This window comes from Stomoxys calcitrans, chromosome 2 (assembly GCF_963082655.1).
Source record: "Stomoxys calcitrans chromosome 2, idStoCalc2.1, whole genome shotgun sequence".
Taxonomy (NCBI): domain Eukaryota; kingdom Metazoa; phylum Arthropoda; class Insecta; order Diptera; family Muscidae; genus Stomoxys; species Stomoxys calcitrans.
In genome coordinates this window covers 209662696-209682365 of record NC_081553.1, presented here as the reverse complement: position 1 = coordinate 209682365, position 19670 = coordinate 209662696, and the positions used below count along the sequence as shown (strand labels likewise).

Here is a 19670-nt window from a genome sequence, read left to right as displayed (position 1 = left end):
CCCTTATGGCTATTTTACTGTCGGTATAGATGTTCACACTCGACGTTCTCGCGTAAGCACCATACTATTTCACGCATTCCGCGATCGCCCGGATCTTCGCCTGCAGCACCGTATTATGGTCAGGCAGTCTTAAACAGATCTCAGTCTCCGGGTTCTCAATGTAGACCCTTAGGCCCACTCTGTCCTCTAGCTTTGATCCATCCGTGTAAAATGATCTTCCAGATGGCAATACTATGGTTCCGCCAATCCAAGGCTGTGCCGATGGCAACAGTACCTCGCACTCGACTTCAAGGTTCATCTCAGGTATCCAATTGGAAAGCTCTTCCCTTTCTTTCAGGTTTCCTATCGTCGCCTCGATTATACCGCGATGGTATGAGCTGCTCCCATCCTCAATCCATTCTCCCATCGCCTTAAGTCTCATAGCCTCAGTGGCTGCCTCACACTTAATCTGTAGGTCAATCTGTCGGAAATTTAGAATAGTCCTCAGTGCCTTAGTGGCACTGTGCTAAGACAACATGTTCTCTGAACCTGTTGTATGGTCCTTATGTTGCACTTTTTCTCCATATCAGTCTACCAAACTACTGAGGAGTTTGTAAGTATTGGTCTAATCATGATACTGAAAAGCCATTGGACTATTCTGGGATTCAGGCCCCATTTTGAGCCTACTGCCCGTCTACGTAGTGCCCAACATCTGTGAGCCTTCTCAGTACGCTCCTGAATGTGATCCATAAAAGATTTCTGTCCAAGATCACACCTAAGTATTGGACCTTGTCAGATATCGAAATCGTCTTATTGAAGAACAGGGGTGCATTAAATTCGACCACCTTCGTCTTCCTCGTGAACAGACATATTTCAGTCTTCTCTGGGTTAACATTGAGACCTCTGAGTCTAGCCCAGTCATATGCCATATGCAAGACCCTTTCGGCCCTTTTGCATAGCTCATTCCGATCCTTACCCCTTAGAAGTATTATAAAATGGTCTGCGTAGCAGACGGGTTCAAATCCCTCCTCAGTTAGCATCCGTAATAGGTCATTTGTGGTGGTCACCCATAGGAGTGGCGATAAAATGCCCCCCTGTGGCGTGCCTTGCGCCACTTTCCGACATTTGGCTGAAACTTTGCATGTGGTGTTCCGTTATGACTTTCAACAACTGTACCAAATACGGTTCGAAACGGTCTATAAACTGATATAGCTGACTTCTTGAACCCTCGAAGCCTTAATTTTGATCCGATTTGGCTGAAACTTTGCATGTGGTGTTTTGTTACGACTTTCAACAACTGTGCCAAGTACGGTTCAAATCGGTTTATAACCTGACATAGCTCCCATATAAACCGATCTCCCGATTTGACTTCTTGAGCTCCTGGAAGTCGCAATTTTCATCCAATTTGGCTGAAGTTTTGCACATAGTGTTCTGTTATGACTTCCAACTAGTGTGTAAAGTACGGTTCAAATAGGTCTATAACCTGACACAGCTCCCATATAAAAACCGGTCTCCCGATTTGACTTCTTGAGCCCCTGGAAGCCTCAATTTTGTTCGATGTCCGATTTGGCTGAAATTGTGCACATAGTGTTCTGTTATGACTTTCAACAATTGTATTAAGTACGGTCCAAAATGGTCTATAACCTGATAGAGCTCCCATGTAAACCGGTCTCTCGATCATCCTTTTTCAATTCCTAGAGCTTTCATTTTTGCTGGTTCGACGGAAGTTTGGTGTGTAGAATAAAATAACCAAACCAAAATTTATTTTGTATAAATTTTTAGCAGAATCCATGGTGGTGGTTTGGCCCCGGCCGAACTTAGCACGCCTTTACTTGTTTCACGTACTTTAACCCCATTTGAAAGGAGAGCGAGATCTCAATAGAATCATTATTCCCATTGGTGATTTCTCAATTGTAAATCAATTTTTAACTTACAAAACAAGATTACCTTTCAGATTTCGTGGAACAAAGGTTCTGTCATAGCCAATTAAAGTATTTAAGCTAAATATTAATAGCTGCTTGTACTGAAGCAGATGGAAAGATTTCAGAATTTTCCATTTTAGAGTTCACTAAATAACCAAAGTAGGGGGTAATGGGGTAATGTAAATCATTTCCTTATATCTCATCATGCTCACCTTTGGTTTTCGCGGCTTAGTGTTATTGCGGCAAATTTACAATGAGGAACATCAAATGTGAAACTTTTGATCCGAAATATGTAAACTTTGGTAGTTGCGAACTGGCTCCAAACTTGGAGAACAACCCTACCTTATCCATAGTAATAAGATTGCTTAAGATACCCTTAACGAATCTTAACTTGAGGATAACAGTGGGCCTTGCGGGACCCCAAGCACTGACGGTGGTTAATAGCACCTTTGATGCTTGTGCGTTTTTGAAAAGTCGAAAATCGAATAAGGCAGTGGGACGTTTGTATCAATACATAGCGCCCTACACCAATTTAAATCATGGTTGTCCTTACAAGGTAAGTTAATGGGACACTCTAGCGAATTCGAAAACACTGCTCAGAGAGATCAACTAAACTTAAACATTTACCATTTCTGCTTACAGCATGATATTTATGTAAAAAATCTAAGTGTGGTTCAGGGTGATTCATTTTTATCCTTGGTTCATGGTGAAATTGTCACAAAAATTGAAGCCACTGTAGATGGAAAAAAGCGAGTTAACATGGAAATCAGATCGGGCTATTGAAGCATAACAATCAATGGCTATTCAAATTTATTTTTGTCAATCGGTGGATGTACAATTTATGATTTATGAACAATTTATACTATGTTACTATTGGGTTGCCCAAAAAGTAATTGCGGATTTTTTAAAAGAAAGTAAATGCATTTTTAATAAAACTTAGAATGAACTTTAATCAAATATACTTTTTTTACACTTTTTTTCTAAAGCAAGCTAAAAGTAACAGCTGATAACTGACAGAAGAAAGAATGCAATTACAGAGTCACAAGTTGTGAAAAAATTTGTCAACGCCAACTATATGAACAATCCGCAATTACTTTTTGGGCAACCCAATATATTGATGTATGTATTGTTACACTTTGTGTTTGTTCTCTCCCCAAATAGAGCTTTTTACTTTGCAATGTGCTTAAATTTGTATGTTGTAATTTATTGAAGTATCTGCATACACAATTAAATAGCAAAAGATCTTAAACTTCACAGATAGGGCTATCTCTCTATACCTATATAAGGGTTGCGTAACTGACTGTCTGACTGATCATCGCCCAGCACAAACGGCTAAAGTTGAAAGAATCATGAAATTTCCCCGAATGTTGGTCTTGGGTCCTGGGCCCTGGATAAATCTGGTGATATTCATAAGTTTAGGTACTACGAAGTACAATGTATTGGGTTGCCCAAAAAGTAATTGCGGATTTTTTAAAAGAAAGTAAATGCATTTTTTAATAAAACTTAGAATGAATTTTATCAAATATATAATTGCCATTTTGTTCGATAGCCTTTTGCCATCTTCCTGGCAAATTTAGTATTCCACGCTCATAGAACTTCTGGCCTTTATCTGCAAAAAAAACTGAACCAAGTGCGATTTTATAGCCTCATCATTGCCGAAAGTTTTACCATTTAAGGAGTTCTGCAAAGATCGAAATAAATGGTAGTCTGATGGTGCAAGGTCAGGGCTATATGGTGGATGCATCAAAAGTTCCCAGCCAAGCTCACTCAGTTTTTGGCGAGTGACCAAAGATGTGTGCGGTCTAGCGTTGTCCTGGTGGAATATGACACCTTTACGATTGATCAATTCTGGTCGCTTCTCCTTGATGGCTGTATTCAATTTGTCCAATTGTTGACAGTAAACATCCGAATTAATCGTTTGGTTCCTTGGAAGCAGCTCAAAATATACCACACCCTTCCAATCCCACCAAACAGACAGCATAACCTTCTTTTGGTGGATATCAGCCTTTGAAGTGATTTGAGCTGGTTCACCATGCTTGGACCATGATCGTTTTCGACTAACGTTGTTGTAAACAATCCATTTTTCATCTCCAGTTATGATTCGCTTTAAAACCGGATCGAATTCATTGCGTTTAAGGTGCATATCACAAGCGTTGATTCGGTTTGTTAAATGAATTTCTTTCAATACATGTGGTACCCATATTAAAATTGACGCCAAGCAAACAAATATAAACAAAATTTTGAGCACTTTTTTTCTAAAGCAAGCTAAAAGTAACAGCTGATAACTGACAGAAGAAAGAATGCAATTACAGAGTCACAAGCCGTTGAAAAAATTTGTCAACGCCGACTATATTACTACTATATTACCGACAATTACTTTTTGGGCAACCCAATAACTTCCAAAAACTATAACAAGTACGAATCAAATCGGTCAAGAATCTAATATAGCTACCATATAAACCGATCTTCCGATTTGATTTTTTGAGACCTTATAAGCCTCAATTGCTGTCTGATTTGGCAGAAACTTTGCACGTGGTGCTCTATTATGACTTCTTACAACTGTGTCAAGTACGGTCCAGATCGATGTATAACCTGATATAGCTCCCATGTAAACCAATCTCCCGATTTGATTTCTTGAGCCCCTGGAAGCCTGAATTTTCATCCGATTTGGCTGAAATTTTGCATATAATGTTCTGTTATGACTTTCAATAAGTGTGTCAAGCACGGTCTAAATCGGCCTATAACCTGATAATGCTCCCATATAAACCGCCCCTGGAAGCTTCATTTTGCATCCGATTTGGCTGCAATTTTGCACATAGTGTTCTGTTATGACTTCCAAGATATGTGCCAAATACTGTTGAAACCTGTGAGGATCCTGATATAGCTCCCATGTAAATCCATCTCCCGATTTGACTTCTTGAGCCCCTGCAAATTTTGCATATAATGTTCTGTTATGACTTTCAATAAGTGTGTCAAGCACGGTCCAAATCGGCCTATAACCTGATAATGCTCCCATATAAACCAATCTCCCGATTTGACTTCTTGAGCCCCTGGAAGCCTAAATTTTCATCCGATTTGGCTGCAATTTTGCACATAGTGCTCTGTTATGACTCCCAAGATATGTGCCAAGTACTGTTGAAATCTGTGAGGATCCTGATATAGCTCCCATTTAAACCGATTTGACTTCTAGAGCCCTTACAAGCCGCAATTTTCATCCAATTTGGCTGATATTTTACACATACTGTTCTGTTATGACTTCCTACAAGTGTGCCGAGTACGGTCTAAATCGGTCAATAACCTATTATAGCTCCCATGTAAGCTGGTCTCTCGATCATCCTTGTTCGCCTGGTTTGACACAAGTTTGATATGTAGACTGAAATTATGCCCTTCAACAAATTTTATTTTATATATAAATATAAATTTTTAGCAGAATTCATGGTGGTGGGTTCCCAAGATTCGGCTCGGCCGAACTAAGCACGTTTTTACTTGTTTTGTATTTTGAGCGCACTACAAGCCGACTACTGGCTTAGATGTATGTCCATAGTGGCATGGGACGGATTAATATCTGCACCCCCTTTTCAACCTAACCTAGGTTGATTGAGATTGTAAATGGGCCAAATCAGCTCATGTTTTGATACAGCTTCCTTATAAACACATCTTCTTATTATATTTCTTGAGCCTTTAGAGGACATAAATCCTAACCGTTATGGCTAAAGTTTTGAACGATGAAGTCATCCTCCTATGACATTCAACATCTGTGTTAAGTATGGTTCGAAACGATCATTAACCTGATAGCTCCCACAATAATCCATCTTTGGTAATACTTTGAGTCCATAAAGAGAGCAATTTGAAGCCATTCAGGGTAGTTACTTCATATCCCTCTTTTCCTGCCCCAGCACCCAGCAAAGCTGCCACTAAAGCACATTGCTATCTACAATAAAAATGTTTTATATGTAGTATTGACTCATTTTGCAAGTAAACTCCATAATGGTAGTGCTTTTAAAATGTTATCCTTAAACATTTTAAACTCTGCCATTAAGTATATAAGCACATTTTTATCATCCATCAACAATCTAAATGTTTTAAATACAGAAATGAGCTATGCTTTTAAAATCTTATCCTTAGAAATTATAAAAAAAACACAAAAGGTTTAAATTGTTTGTTCTTTTTCTAAATTTTCATATTTAAAAGCACATCTATGTGTCTCTTCCCGTCTTCTGCTTTATTATTTCTCTTCTGAAGTGCCCAACCAATTAGTGGTGTCCTCAATTACCAAAAATTTGCAACAAGTCAACCATATCTCTATCTATGGAATAAACAAAAATAGTTTTGCTTGGATTTAACCATAGCAGATAAAAGTAGTCCAAACCTTAATTCAATACAAGCAATATATCTACAATCTGTCAAAATTAAAAAAAAAAAAAAAACATTCATAAATAAATTTCAGTGATCATAATTGATTGTCGTATGTTTGACAAAAAAAAAGCAACAAAGAAAGAAAATTGTAAACAAATATGCAACAACTTACCATCTTTAAATCTCTATTCATTTTCTTCTTTGTCATGCATGAGGTAAGGTTTCTTTGATTAGACCAAGATAGACTTTATTCTCACTTTTATTTACATTTGCCTGTGTCTGTTTGCGTATCTTCACAGTTTTCTTGCCGACTATTGAGGATGAAGCAAATCGAATGCCTTACCTTTGATCCTGAATATGCCAAGTTCGATTTGTGCAAGCTGGACACTAGCATGCGTAACAGCCCGTCACTGTCCTTGGCAATACGCATGCTCAAACTGCCTATGAAGAATATCAATTTTAGAATTGAAGTTGGTCTACTGGGAATTAGCTCTCCCATAACAGTGCTCAATAATAGCTGGGATGGTTGCGCCTTTCTAAAGAGCCGTAAATCGAATAAAGTTTTTAGACGCTTGTATCAGTACATTGCACCGTATACCAATTTGAATCACAGCTGCCCCATTAATGTGAGTAAAACCTTATGAAATATTAAGAATACTATTGAAATCTAAACAAAATGACCATTGCAGTATTTTATTCTTATATATATTTGGCTTTCAATTATTCAAAATGTTATGCTTATTCATATTTGTATGATCATTACCATGGTGCGAGGAGATAATAATCTCGTTTTTTCCATATGTAAAAGTATGATTTGTGACCTCATATACTTTTTAATCATTTTGACTTACTAAGTTAATTTAGCCACACCCGTCCATCCATATATCCATCTGTGTATATAACAATATCGGTCCAATGAATATTTTGCACAAAATAATTAATTGAAACTGTACCAAATCTGTTCAAATTTGGATATAGCTCTAATATGTTAGGTAAGATTCGGTTAGATTGAAAAGGGGGTTCGGATGTTAGTCCACCCCATGCCACTATGGACATACACCTAAGCCCCAAGTCGGCTTGTTGTGCGCTCTAAATACTTAAAAAAAAGAAACAAGTAAAAAGGCATTAAGTTCGACCGGGCCGAACTATGGATACCCACCACCTCGGGTATATATGTAAACCCCATTTCATCAGAATCCGATGAAAATTGGATAACTTAAGCCCCCCACGGACATTGAGTGGTCCAATATATAAGTCACTATTCACTTTTGTATAGTCCGATCTGTGCCATTATTAGGTCAGATGTCGGGAGGCTTAAAACTGCGCACTATTCCAAATTTCAGCGAAATCGGATAAAAAATTAAGCTTTTATTGCATTCAGACCCATTATCGACAGATCGGTCTATATGACACCTATATCAAAATGTAGTCCGATCTGAACCATATTTAGGTCAGATGTTAGGAGGCCTAAAATTACTCACCGTTTCAAATTTCAGCGAAATCGGTTGAAAAATAAACCTTTTATGGCCTTCAGACCCTTTATCGGCAGATCGGTCTATATGACAGCTATATCTAAATATAGTATGATCTGAACCATATTAAGGTCAGATGTCGGGAGGCTTAAAATAACCCACTGTTTCAAATTTAATCGAAATCGGGTACTAAATAAAGCTGTTATGGTCTTCAGGCCCTTTATCGGGAGATCGGTCTATATGGTAGCTATATCTAAATATAGTTCGATCAGAACCATATTTAGGTTAGTTGTCGGGAGGGTTAAAACTGCTCACTGTTTCAAATTTCAGCGAAATCGGTTAAAAAATAAAGCTTTTATGCCCTTCAGACCCTTTATCGGCAGATCGGTCTATATGGCAGCTATATCTAAATATAGTCCGATCTGAACCATATTTAAGTCAGATGTCGGGAGGCTTAAAATTACACACTGTTTAAAACTTTAGCGAAATCGGATAAAAAATAAAGCTTTTATGCCCTTCAGACCCTTTATCGGCAGATCGGTCTATATGACAGCTATATCTAAATATAGTATGATCTGAACCATATTTAGGTCAGATGTCGGGAGGCTTAAAATAACTCACTGTTTTAAATTTCAGCGAAATCGGGCAATAAATAAAGCTTTTATGGCCTTCAGACCCTTTATCGGGAGATCGGTCTTTATGGCAGCTATATCTAAATATAGTCCGATCTGCACCATATTTAGGTCAGTTGTCGGGAGGCCTAAAACTGCTCACTGTTTCAAATTTCAGCAAAATCGGATGACAAATAATATGGAACGAACGAAAAATTATATGGAACTAAATATGGAACCATCTAAACCATATTTAGGTCAGATGTCGGGAGGCTTAAAATAACCCACTGTTTCATGATTCTTTATCGGGAGATCGGTCTATATGGTATCTATATCTGAATATAGACCGATCTAAACCATATTTGGGTCACTGTTTCAAATTTCACCAAATCGGATGAAAAATAAAGCTTTTATGGGCCTTTATCGGCAGATCGGTCTATATGACAGCTGTATCTAAATATGGTCTGATTTGGCCCGTTCAAGAACTTAACCAGCGCACAACAAAAAGACGTATCTGTGCCAAATTTCAGCTCAATATCTCAGTTTTTGAAGGCTGTAGAGTGATTACAACAGACGGGCGGACAGACGGACAGACACATGGACATCGTTAAATTCTTAGAAATTTACGACGGTCCGAAATATATAAACTTTGTAGGGTCGGAAATTGATATTTCGATGTGTTGCAAACGGAATGACTAAATCAATATACCCTATTTCCTACGCTGGTGGGTATAAATACGGGCCGAATCTTTAACGGGCCGAATTTTGGGAACCCACCACCATGGATTCTGCTAAAATATGGGAGCTATAACTGGTTATAGACCGATTTGGACCGAACATGGCACAGTTGTTGAGGGTCATAACATACAATTTCAGCCAAATCTGATAAAAATCGCGACTTGTTAGGGCTCAAGAAGTCAAATCGGGCGTTCGGTTTATAAGGGTGCTGTGTCAAGTACGATTTGAAGCGTACTTGACACATTTGTTGAAAGTCATAACAAAACACAACGTGCAATATATCAGCTAAATCGAATGAAAATTGAGGCTCCCAAGGGCTCAAGAAATCAAATCGGGAGATCGGTTTATATGGGAGCTATATCAGGTTCGTGACCGATTCAGACCGTATTTGACACAGCTGTTGAAAGTCATAACAAAACACTGCATGCTAAATTTTAGCTAAATCGGATGAAAATTGAGGCTCCCAAGGGCTCAAGAAGTCAAATCGGGAGATCGGTTTATATGGGTGCTATATCATGTTTTTGACTGATTTAGACGGTACTTGGCAATGTTGTTGAACATCATAACGGACCATCGCATTCAAAATTTCAGCCAAATCGGATGAAAATTGAAGCTTCCGAAGTTTCAAGAAGTCAAATCGGGAGATCGGTTTATACGGGAGCTATATCAATTTATTGACCGATTCGAACTGTACTTAGCTCAGTTGTTCGAAATCATAACAGAACACTATGTGCAAAATTTCAGCCAAATCGGATGAAAATTGAGGCTTCCTAGGGCTCAAGAAGTCACATGGGGAGATCCGTTTATATGGGAGCTATATCCAAATCTGAACCGATATGGCCCATTTGCAATCCCCTATGACCCACATCAATATTAGGTATCTGTGTAAAATTTCAAGTGGTTAGCTTGACGCGCTCGATCGCTATCGTGATTTCGACACACGGACGAACGGACATGGCCAGTTCGACTCAGAATGTCGAGACGTCCAAGAATATATATACTTTATGGGGTCCTAGATTAATATTTCGAAATGTTGCAAACGGAATGACAAGATTAGTTTTATTTTTTTCTTCTTTGTTTTGTTTTATTTTTTTCTTCTTTTTAGACATTGTTAAGAACTTTTATTTGCCAACTTAATCATATTTTACCCCATTATTTTGTAATAGCATGACATCTACATATGTAACAAATCTTACCATAGCTGCAGGCGGATCAGCTTTAACAATGCTTGGTGGCGAGTTTGTGACAAAAGTGGAAGCTGCAACCGATGGAAAAAGGCGAGTTTCTATAAAACTAACATCCAGCTATTAAATTGGAAAAAGCAAAGCGAAAACTTCTCCTACACGCAAAAATATAATTCGTTTCACATAAAGGAAATTTTGGCCAAGTAAACTACTTTTTGGAGATAAGTTGGACTTTGTTTACGATAAAATTATATGATTTTTGTGATAGACTCCTTATAAGTGCAACATATTATTCGGGAATTCGAATAGTTTGTTCTTATAATAAATTAGTCTAATTTTTAAATAGTTAGTGCATATTGAAAAGGATGCCAAGTTCAGTTGAATGTTGTAACATAATTCAAACTCAAAATTTCACCAATTTTAACCAGATCTCATTTTGTAATTCGAGCCCTTTCAGATTGTATGTGTACTTGTTTCCATGCTATGATACACAATTATATTATAATCCTTCAATTTTCGCACAACTCCATTATGGAGTTTTGTATAATGTTCCGCTGTATTCGTTATGCTATAAATAAATCAAAATATCACTTATGGGTGTTGTTGTTTTCGCACATTTAAATACCTACCTTGGGATGCATATTTTTTATAGCATTGATGTTGCTAAACTATATTTGTGCCTTAGAAATACTTGTTGTGCTTGTTTGTACCTGAGAGCCATTTGTGTGTTGCTCTTTCGATTTTTGTCATTGGACATAACAGATTTTCTGGACTTAGGGCGAAATTTTAAAAATTTTTACTTATCGAGTTTAGATTTCCAAGTGCAGATTCTTGATCGATCTGCTCAATATATTGATTGCTTTTTGCTCAGTCAAAAAAAAAAAAAACAAGCAAAAAAGCATTAAGATCGGCCGGGCCGAACTGTAGATACCCGCCACCTCGGATATATATATAAACCAACTGAATAAAAATGGGGGAGACGTCTTGTACGTAAGGGGGCCGCTCCAATGAAATGAGAGTATGTGGATGGTTTGGATGTTATCCAAGCTATTCCATCAACTGGTTGTGGACTGTATTGTGCGATCACAAAATCACTGTCAATCCCATGGCAGCCGGTTGTATGTACCGAATTGACCCGATGAATTCCTTCATTGTCAAGGACTGCCGCCTCAGTGTACCACACACTGCTACTACAACAACAACAACAGACTCACAGTTCTCACCAATATACGAAGGTGAAAGAGGTTACCCGTAGAGTGGAATAAAAAAAGGGGGAAAGTAAAACAAGGAGTTGGACTGATTTTACTAATTCATTGCTGGCTCGAATGCTTCTGCTGACGAAGTGGCCGTGTTTAGCTACTTAAGCCCGCCAAGAAGCCATCGAGTACAGGTATTTGTATCTTTTTTAATACATTTTCATGACATTTACATTTCGTTAAGTTAATTTCATTGCCTTTTCAATTGTTATAGAATTCAAGTGTTTTTAGACTACGAATTCATAATTTTAGAACTAATAATTCATAAGGATATAAAAAAAAAGTATAAACCTTGAGTTTATATATACTCCTCCAAACTCCGATGAAAATTACATAATTTATGCACCTCGAAACAAAGTCGTATTTGGACCAAATTCGATACGGAATATTGGTCTTTTTGGCAGCTATATCCAAATATAGACCGATCTGAACCATACAGGACATGGATGTTGAAAAACCTAACATAAGTCGTTGAAAAACGTAACAAATTTCAGCGAAATCGGTTAATACATGGGCCATTTATGGGATCAAGACTTTAAATCGAGAGATCGGTCTATATGGCAGCTATATCCAAATCTGGACCGATCTAAGCCAAATTGACGAAGAATGTCGAAGGGCCTAACACTACTCACTGTCCCAAATTTCAGCAAAATCGGATAATAAATGTGGCTTTTATGGGCCTAAGACCCTAAATCGGAAGATCGGTCTATATGGCAGCTATATCCAAATCTGGACCGATCTGAGCCAAATTGACGAAGGATGTCGAAGGGCCTAACACAACTCACAGTCCCAAATTTGCGCAAAATCGGATTATAAATGTGGCTTTTATTGACCTAAGACCCTAAATCGGAGGATCGGTCTATATGACAGCTATATCCAAATCTGGACCGATCTGAGAAAAATTGACGAAGAATATCAAAGGGTCTAACACAACTCATTGTCCCGAATTTCAGCAAAATCGGATAATAAATGTGGCTTTTATGGGCCTAAAACCTTAAAAACGAGAGATCAGTCTATATGGCAGCTATATCCAAGTCTGGACCGATCTGGGCCAAATTGACGAAGGATGTCGAAGGGTCTAACACAACTCACTGTCCCGAATTTCAGCAAAATCGGATAATAAATGTGGCTTTTATGGGCCTAAGACCCTAAATCGGAGGATCGGTCTATATGACAGCTATAGCAAAATCTGGACCGATCTGAGCCAAATTGACAAAAGGTGTCGAAGGGTCTAACACAACTCACTGTCCCAAATTTCAGCAAAATCGGATAATAAATGTGGCCTTTATGGGTCTAAGACCCTAAATCGGCGCATAGGTCTATATGGGGCCCATATCAAGATATGGTCCGATATAGCCCATCTTCGAACTTAATTAGTTTATGTAGAGAAAAAGAATCTGTGCAAAGTTTCAGCTCAATATCTATACTTTTGAAGACTGTAGCGTGATTTCAACAGACAGACGGACGGAAATGACTAAATCGTCTTAGATTTTTACGCTGATCAAGAATATCTATACTTTATAGGGTCGGAATTGGATATTTCGATGTGTTGCAAACGGAATGACAAAATTAATATGCCCCCATTCTTCGGTGATGGGTATAGAAATAAGTCCATGTTTTCATATAGCTTCCTTTTAAACACATCTTATTATATTGGGTTGCCCAAAAAGTAATTGCGGATTTTTTAAAAGAAAGTAAATGCATTTTTAATAAAACTTAGAATGTACTTTAATCAAATATACTTTTTAAACTTTTTTTCTAAAGCAAGCTAAAAGTAACAGCTGATAACTGACAGAAGAAAGAATGCAATTACAGAGTCACAAGCTGTGAAAAAATTTGTCAACGCCGACTATATGAAAAATCCGCAATTACTTTTTGGACAACTCAATATTTCTTGAGCCTTTAGAGGACATAAATCCTAACCGATTTGGCTAAAGTTTTGAACGATGAAGTCATCCTCCTATGATATTCAACATCTGTGTTAAGTATGGTTCGAAACGATCATTAACCTGATAGCTCCCACAATAATCAATCTTTGGTAATACTTTGAGTCCCTAAAGAGAGCAATTTAAAGCCATTCAGGGTAGTTACTTCATATCCCTCTTTTCCTGCCCCAGCAATGATAGTAGTACTCTGCCATTAAAGCACATTGTTATCTACAATAAAAATGTTTTATATACAGTATTGACTCATTTTGCAAGTAAACTCTATAATGGTAGTACTTTTAAAATGTTATCCTTCAACATTTTAAACTCTGCCATTAAGTATATAAGCACATTGTTATCTTCCATCAACAATCTAAATGTTTTAAATACAGAAATGAGCTATGCTTTTAAAATCGTATCCTTAGAAATTGTAAAAAAACCACAAAAGGTTTAAATTGTTTGTTCTTTTTCTAAGTTTTCAATATTTAAAAGCACATGTATGTATCGCTCTCCGTCTCCCGCTTCATTATTTCTGTTCTGTAGTGCCGAACCAATTAGTGGCGACCTCATTTGCAAGAAAATTGCTGCAAATCAACCATATCACCATTACGAGATAAACAATAAAATTTATTTTTTTTAGTTTTTATTTTTGCTTGGATTTAACCATATCAGAAAAAAGTATTCGAGAGTTAAAACCAATTCAGAAAAAAAATTCCATAGATTAACTTCAGAGGTCATAGTTGATTGTAGTATCTTTCATAAACAACACAGAAGGAAAATTTTACTAAAAATGCAACAACTTACCATCTTTAAAACTCTATTAAGTTTCCTTCTTGTCATACAAGAGGTAAGATTCCTTTAATCTAAGGCTTTATTCTTTCTTATCTTAACATTTGCCAGTGTCTGCTTGCGATTGTTCATTCATAGAATTCTTGCAGACAATTGAAGATGAAGCAACTTGAGTGCCTTACCTATGATCCTGAATATGCCAAATTCGATTTGTGTGAGCTGGACACTAGCTTGCGTAACAATCCCACACTGTCCATAGCAATACGTTTGTTAACAATTCCTGTGACTAATATCAATTTGAGAGTTGAAGTTGGTCTATTAGGGTCTAGCCCTCCCATAATAGTCCTCAATAATAGCTGGGATGGTTGTGCCTTTCTGAAGAGCCGTAAATCGAATAAAGTTTTTGGACGCTTGTATCGGTATATTGCACCATATACCAATTTGAATCACAGCTGCCCGATTAATGTGAGTAAAATCCAAAGAAAAAAATAATTAATATTGCAAACTGCGAGTATTGAAACTTGAACAAACCTAGCCTTTGTGGTAGATTCTTCAAACATATTTTTCATCACTAAAACAAGTCATCATTAAAACAAGTAAAACACCTCGGGTATAAATGTAAACCACCTTTCATCATAATTCAATGAAAAATGCATAATGAATACCCCCATAGCAGCTATATCCAAATATGGCTCGATTTGGACCAAATTCGACACGGACATTGAGTGGTCTAATAAGTACAAGTCTTTGTTCAATTTTGTAGAACAAAATATTGGTTTTTTGGTAGCCATATTCAAATCTAGACCGACCATATACGACATGGATGTCGAAAAGCCTAACAGAAGTCACTGTGCTAAATTTCAGCGAAATCGGACTAAAAATGTGCCTTTTATGGGCCCAAGACCTTAAGTCGAGAGATCGACCTATATGGTAGCTATATCCAAATCTAGACCGACATAAACCATATACGACATGGATGTCGAAAAGCCTAACAGAAGTCACTGTATCAAATTTCAGCGAAATCGGATAAAAAATGTGCCTTTTATGGGCACAAGGCCTTAAATCGAGAGATCGGTCTATATGGTAGCTATATCCAAATCTGGACTGATCTGGGCCATATTGCAGAAAGATGTCGAGAGACCTAACTTAACCCACTGTTCCAAAGTTCGGCCACATCGGACAATAAATGCGCCTTCTATGGGCGCAAGACCTTAAATCGAGAGATGAGTCTATATGGGGGCTATATCCAAATCTGGACCGATCTGGCCCGAATTGAAGAAAGATATCGAGAGACTTAACTTAACCCACTGTTCCAAATTTCGGCGATAGCGGACAATAACTGCGGCATTTATAGGCTCAGAACCATAAATCGAGAGATCGGCCTATATGACAGCTATATCCAAGTCTAGACCGATCTGGGGCAAATTGCAGAAAGTTGTCGAAGAGCCTAACACAACTCACTGTCCCAAATTTTGGCGATATCGGACAATAACTGCGGCATTCATAGGCTCAAAACCTTAAATCGAGAGATCGGCCTATATGACAGCTATATCCAAGTCTAGACCGATCTGGGCCAAATGTCGAAGGCCAATTGTCGAAGAGCTCAACTCAAGTCACTGTCCCAAATTTCGGAGAAATCTTACAATAAATGCGCCTTTTATAGGGCCAAGACCTTAAATCGAGAGGTCGATCTATATGGCAGCTATATCCAAATCTAGACCTATTGGGGCCAAATTGAAAAAGAAAGTCGACTGGCATAACACAACTCACTGTCCCAAATTTCGGCGAAATCTTACAATAAATGCGCCTTTTATGGGCCCAAGACCTTAAATCAAGAGATCGATCTATATGGCAGCTATATCCAAATCTATACCGATCGGAACCAAATTGAAGAAGAAAGTCGACTGGCCTAGCACAACTCACTGTTCCAAATTTCAGCAAAATCGGATAATGAATGTGGCCTTTATGGGCCTAAGACCCTAAATCGGCGAATCGGTCTATATGAAAGCTATATCTAGATATAGTCCGATATAGACCATCTTCGAACTTAACCTGCTTATGGACAAAAAAAAATAATCTGTGCAAAGTTTCAGCTCAATATCTCTATTTTCAAAGACTTTAGCGTGATTTCAACAGACAGACGGACGGACATGACTAAATCGTCTTAGATTTTTACGGCGATCAAGATTATACAGACTTTATAGGTTCGGAAATGGATGGTGCAAACGGAATGACAAAATGAATATCCCACATCCTTCTGTGGTGGGTGTAAAAAATATTTTCATACATTTTAATATGCACAACAATATGGGTTCGGTATTGAGGTGGGTAAATTTTTATGGACAAACAAGTGAAAGTGTGCTAAGTTCGGCCGGGCCGAAATCTTGGGAACCCACCGCCATGGATTCTGCTAAAATATGGGAGCTATATATAGTTATAAACCGAATTGGACCGACCGTACTTAGTGCACTTGTTGAAAGTCATAACAGAAGACTATGTGCGAAATTTCAGCCAAATCGGATAAAAATTGCTGCTTCCAGGGGCTGAAGAAGTCAAATCGGGAGATCGGTTTATATGAAAACTATATCAGGTTATAGACCGATTCGCACCGCACTTGGCTCAGTTGTTGAAAGTCACAACAGAAGACTATGTGCGAAATTTCAGCCAAATCGGTTAAAAATTGCGGCATCCAGGGGCTCACGAAGTCAAATCGGGAGATCGTTTTATATGGAAGCTATATTAGGGTATAGACCGATTCGGACCGTATTTGGCTCAGTTGTTAGGAGTCATAACACAACACTATGTGCGAAATTTCAGCAAAATGGGATAAAAATTGCGGCTTCCAGGGGCATAAGAAGTCAAATCGAGAGATCAGTTTATATGGGAGCTATATCAGGTTCTAGACTGATTTGGATCGTATTTGGTTATTGAAATTCGTAACAGAACACCGCATGCAAAATTCATCGAAATCGGACATAAATGCGGTTTGTATCGACTTGTTCTCTCTCGAATACCTTTCATTGGTGTCCTAGATTGTCCCGATTGGTCCACTTTTTATTTTGGGCGGTACTCGTGGGAGACGCCCTAGGTATTTGGATCCAATTTTTGACCCCACCATATTCGCATTGTACTCCTAAAAGCCTTACATTTGAGACCCATAGAGTCCCAATTGGTCCACTTTGTTGTTTGGCGGTACTTTTGTGGTGGTTTGGGCTTGGGACTGCTCGCTAGATACTAGGATCCAATTTTAAATATCATATTCATATTCTACCCCCAAATACCTTCAATTTCAGTCCCATATTTTCCCATCGATCCACTTTTGATTTTGGGCGCTACTTATGGCGTGGTTTTGGGTCTGGGGCTAAAGCCCCCTAAATACTTGGACCCAATTTTTTAAAACCATATTCGTACTTAACTCCCAACTACCTTTCATTTGAGTCGCATATTGTTCCAATCGGTAAATATGGCCTGCTGGGGGGGGGGGTCGGTAGGGGGTGAGAGATTTGTACTCTACTTTTAAATACCTTTCATTCCATGCCCATATTTATCAAAGCGGTAAAAGTATCCTGTTGGGTGGTGTTTTTGGGGGTGGGGGCCTCCCCCGACACTTTCAGTGACATTTGTATGCCAAATTTCTACTCCACTCTTAAATACCTTTCATTTGATACCCATATTGTTTCAATCGGTAAACATATCCGTTCGGGTGGGTTTTGGGGTGGGGCGTCCTCCTAGGTTATTTGACCCCACAATTTTATACCAATATCGTGTTTTTGGGATAACATAAGGTGGCATACAGAATTTCGCTTAAATCGGTACACCCATCTCGAAGATCTGGCGTTTTAGAAAACTAGCGTAAGGAGGAGGGATCGCCCCCCTTCAGATATCGAAAAATGAAGTACCCAATTTTCACCGGAGGGTCAAACTCTTCTATCTGTGAAAATTTCATAAAAATCGGTTGAGCTGTTTTTGAGTCAATACGAAACAGACAAATAAACAAACAAAGCGCAACAATTTCATTTTTATACCCTACACCATCACTGTGGTATAGGCTATTACAGATTTGTGCATTTGTTTGCAACGCTACGAAGGAGACGAGGTAGACCCATTGATAAGTATACCGATCGGCTTAGAATCACCTCCTGATTCGATTTAGCTATGTCCGTCTGTCTGTCCATGTATTCTTGTAATCAAGGTACAGGTCGTATTTGTTGTCCGATTTTCACAAAATTTTGCATAATTCTCTTTTTTGTTCCTAGGACGAACGCTGTTGAAAGAAATCGGTCCAGATTTAGATATAGCTCCCATATATATCTTTCATCCGATGTGCCCTTTTATAGCTGTAGAAGCCACAATTTTGGTCCGATACTTATAAAATTTGGCACACAGTTTTTCTTTTGACATTCGAATATGTGTGCAATATAAATCGGTTCAGATTTAGATATAGCTCCCATATATATCTTTCATCCGATTTGACCAATTCAGGCTGTAGAAGGCACAATTTTGGTTCAATCTTTACCAAATTTGGCACAAAGTGCTTTTTGTGACGTCCCATTATGTGTGGAAATTTTCATCAGAATCGGATCGGATTTATATATAGTTCCCATATATATCTTTCATCCGATATGGTCTTTTAAGGCTGTAGAAGGCACAATTTTTGTCAGATGTTTACCAATTGCGGCACGAAGTGCTTTTTGTGACGTCCCAATATGTGTACAAAATTTCATCTAAATCGGTTCAGATTTATATATAGCTCCCATATTTATCTTTCATCCGATATGGTCTTTTAAGGATGTAGAAGGCACAATTTTGGTCCGATCTTTACCAAATTTGGCACGAAGTGCTTTTTGTGACGTCCCAATATGTGTGAAAATTTTTATCAGAATCGGATCAGATTTATATATAGCTCCCACATATATTTTTTATCCGATATGCCCTTTTAAGGCTGTAGAAGGCACAATTTTGGTCCGATCTTTACCAAATTTGGCACGAAGTGCTTTTTTTGACCTCCTAGTATGTGTGAAAAATTTCATCAGAATCGGATCAGATTTAGATATAGCTCCCATATATATCTTTCATCCGATTTGACCAATTCAGGCTGTAGAAGGCACAATTTTGGTTCAATCTTTACCAAATTTGGCACAAAGTGCTTTTTGTGACGTCCCATTATGTGTGGAAATTTTCATCAGAATCGGATCGGATTTATATATAGTTCCCATATATATCTTTCATCCGATATGGTCTTTTAAGGCTGTAGAAGGCACAATTTTTGTCAGATGTTTACCAATTGCGGCACGAAGTGCTTTTTGTGACGTCCCAATATGTGTACAAAATTTCATCTAAATCGGTTCAGATTTATATATAGCTCCCATATTTATCTTTCATCCGATATGGTCTTTTAAGGATGTAGAAGGCACAATTTTGGTCCGATCTTTACCAAA

The 19670-nt window shown here is 38.0% G+C and overlaps 3 protein-coding genes across 4 annotated transcripts in view; all 3 read left to right on the top strand.

Annotated features, from left to right (window-relative positions):
- Positions 1 to 2154: 2154 nt before the first annotated feature.
- Positions 2155 to 2684, top strand: LOC131994833 (uncharacterized). The gene is made up of 2 exons (XM_059361752.1): positions 2155 to 2457; positions 2544 to 2684. The coding sequence occupies exons 1-2, from the start codon at positions 2155 to 2157 to the stop codon at positions 2682 to 2684; spliced, it is 444 nt and encodes a 147-aa protein (XP_059217735.1).
- A 3680-nt stretch (positions 2685 to 6364) lies between these two features.
- LOC106084693 (uncharacterized) lies at positions 6365 to 10856 on the top strand. Of its 2 annotated transcripts, none has more exons than XM_059363727.1 (3): positions 6365 to 6472; positions 6557 to 6883; positions 10280 to 10856. In XM_059363727.1, exons 1-3 carry the CDS (start codon positions 6416 to 6418, stop codon positions 10298 to 10300), a joined length of 405 nt encoding a protein of 134 aa, XP_059219710.1. In that variant the 5' UTR covers positions 6365 to 6415; the 3' UTR covers positions 10301 to 10856. The 2 variants fall into 2 exon arrangements, with proteins under 2 accessions (XP_059219710.1, XP_059219709.1); XM_059363726.1 differs by having other exon boundaries at positions 10245 to 10856.
- Positions 10857 to 14376: 3520 nt separating this feature from the next.
- LOC106084705 (uncharacterized) overlaps positions 14377 to 19670 on the top strand; it is a 6614-nt gene continuing 1320 nt past the window's right edge. Inside the window, exon 1 of the mRNA XM_013248582.2 lies at positions 14377 to 14697. Within this exon, the coding sequence (XP_013104036.2) occupies positions 14392 to 14697 (306 nt within the window). The 5' untranslated portion in view covers positions 14377 to 14391. The remainder of the gene's footprint in view (positions 14698 to 19670) is intronic.

Coding starts and splice junctions, on each gene's coding strand:
- LOC106084693 (XM_059363726.1), top strand. CDS start 6,416: ATGCAACAACTTACCATCTTTAAATCTCTATTCATTTTCTTCTTTGTC. Junction 6,473..6,556: donor TCTTCTTTGTCATGCATGAG/GTAAGGTTTCTT, acceptor GTATCTTCACAG/TTTTCTTGCCGACTATTGAG. Junction 6,884..10,244: donor ATCACAGCTGCCCCATTAAT/GTGAGTAAAACC, acceptor ATTTTGTAATAG/CATGACATCTACATATGTAA.
- LOC131994833 (XM_059361752.1), top strand. CDS start 2,155: ATGAGGAACATCAAATGTGAAACTTTTGATCCGAAATATGTAAACTTT. Junction 2,458..2,543: donor ATCATGGTTGTCCTTACAAG/GTAAGTTAATGG, acceptor TTCTGCTTACAG/CATGATATTTATGTAAAAAA.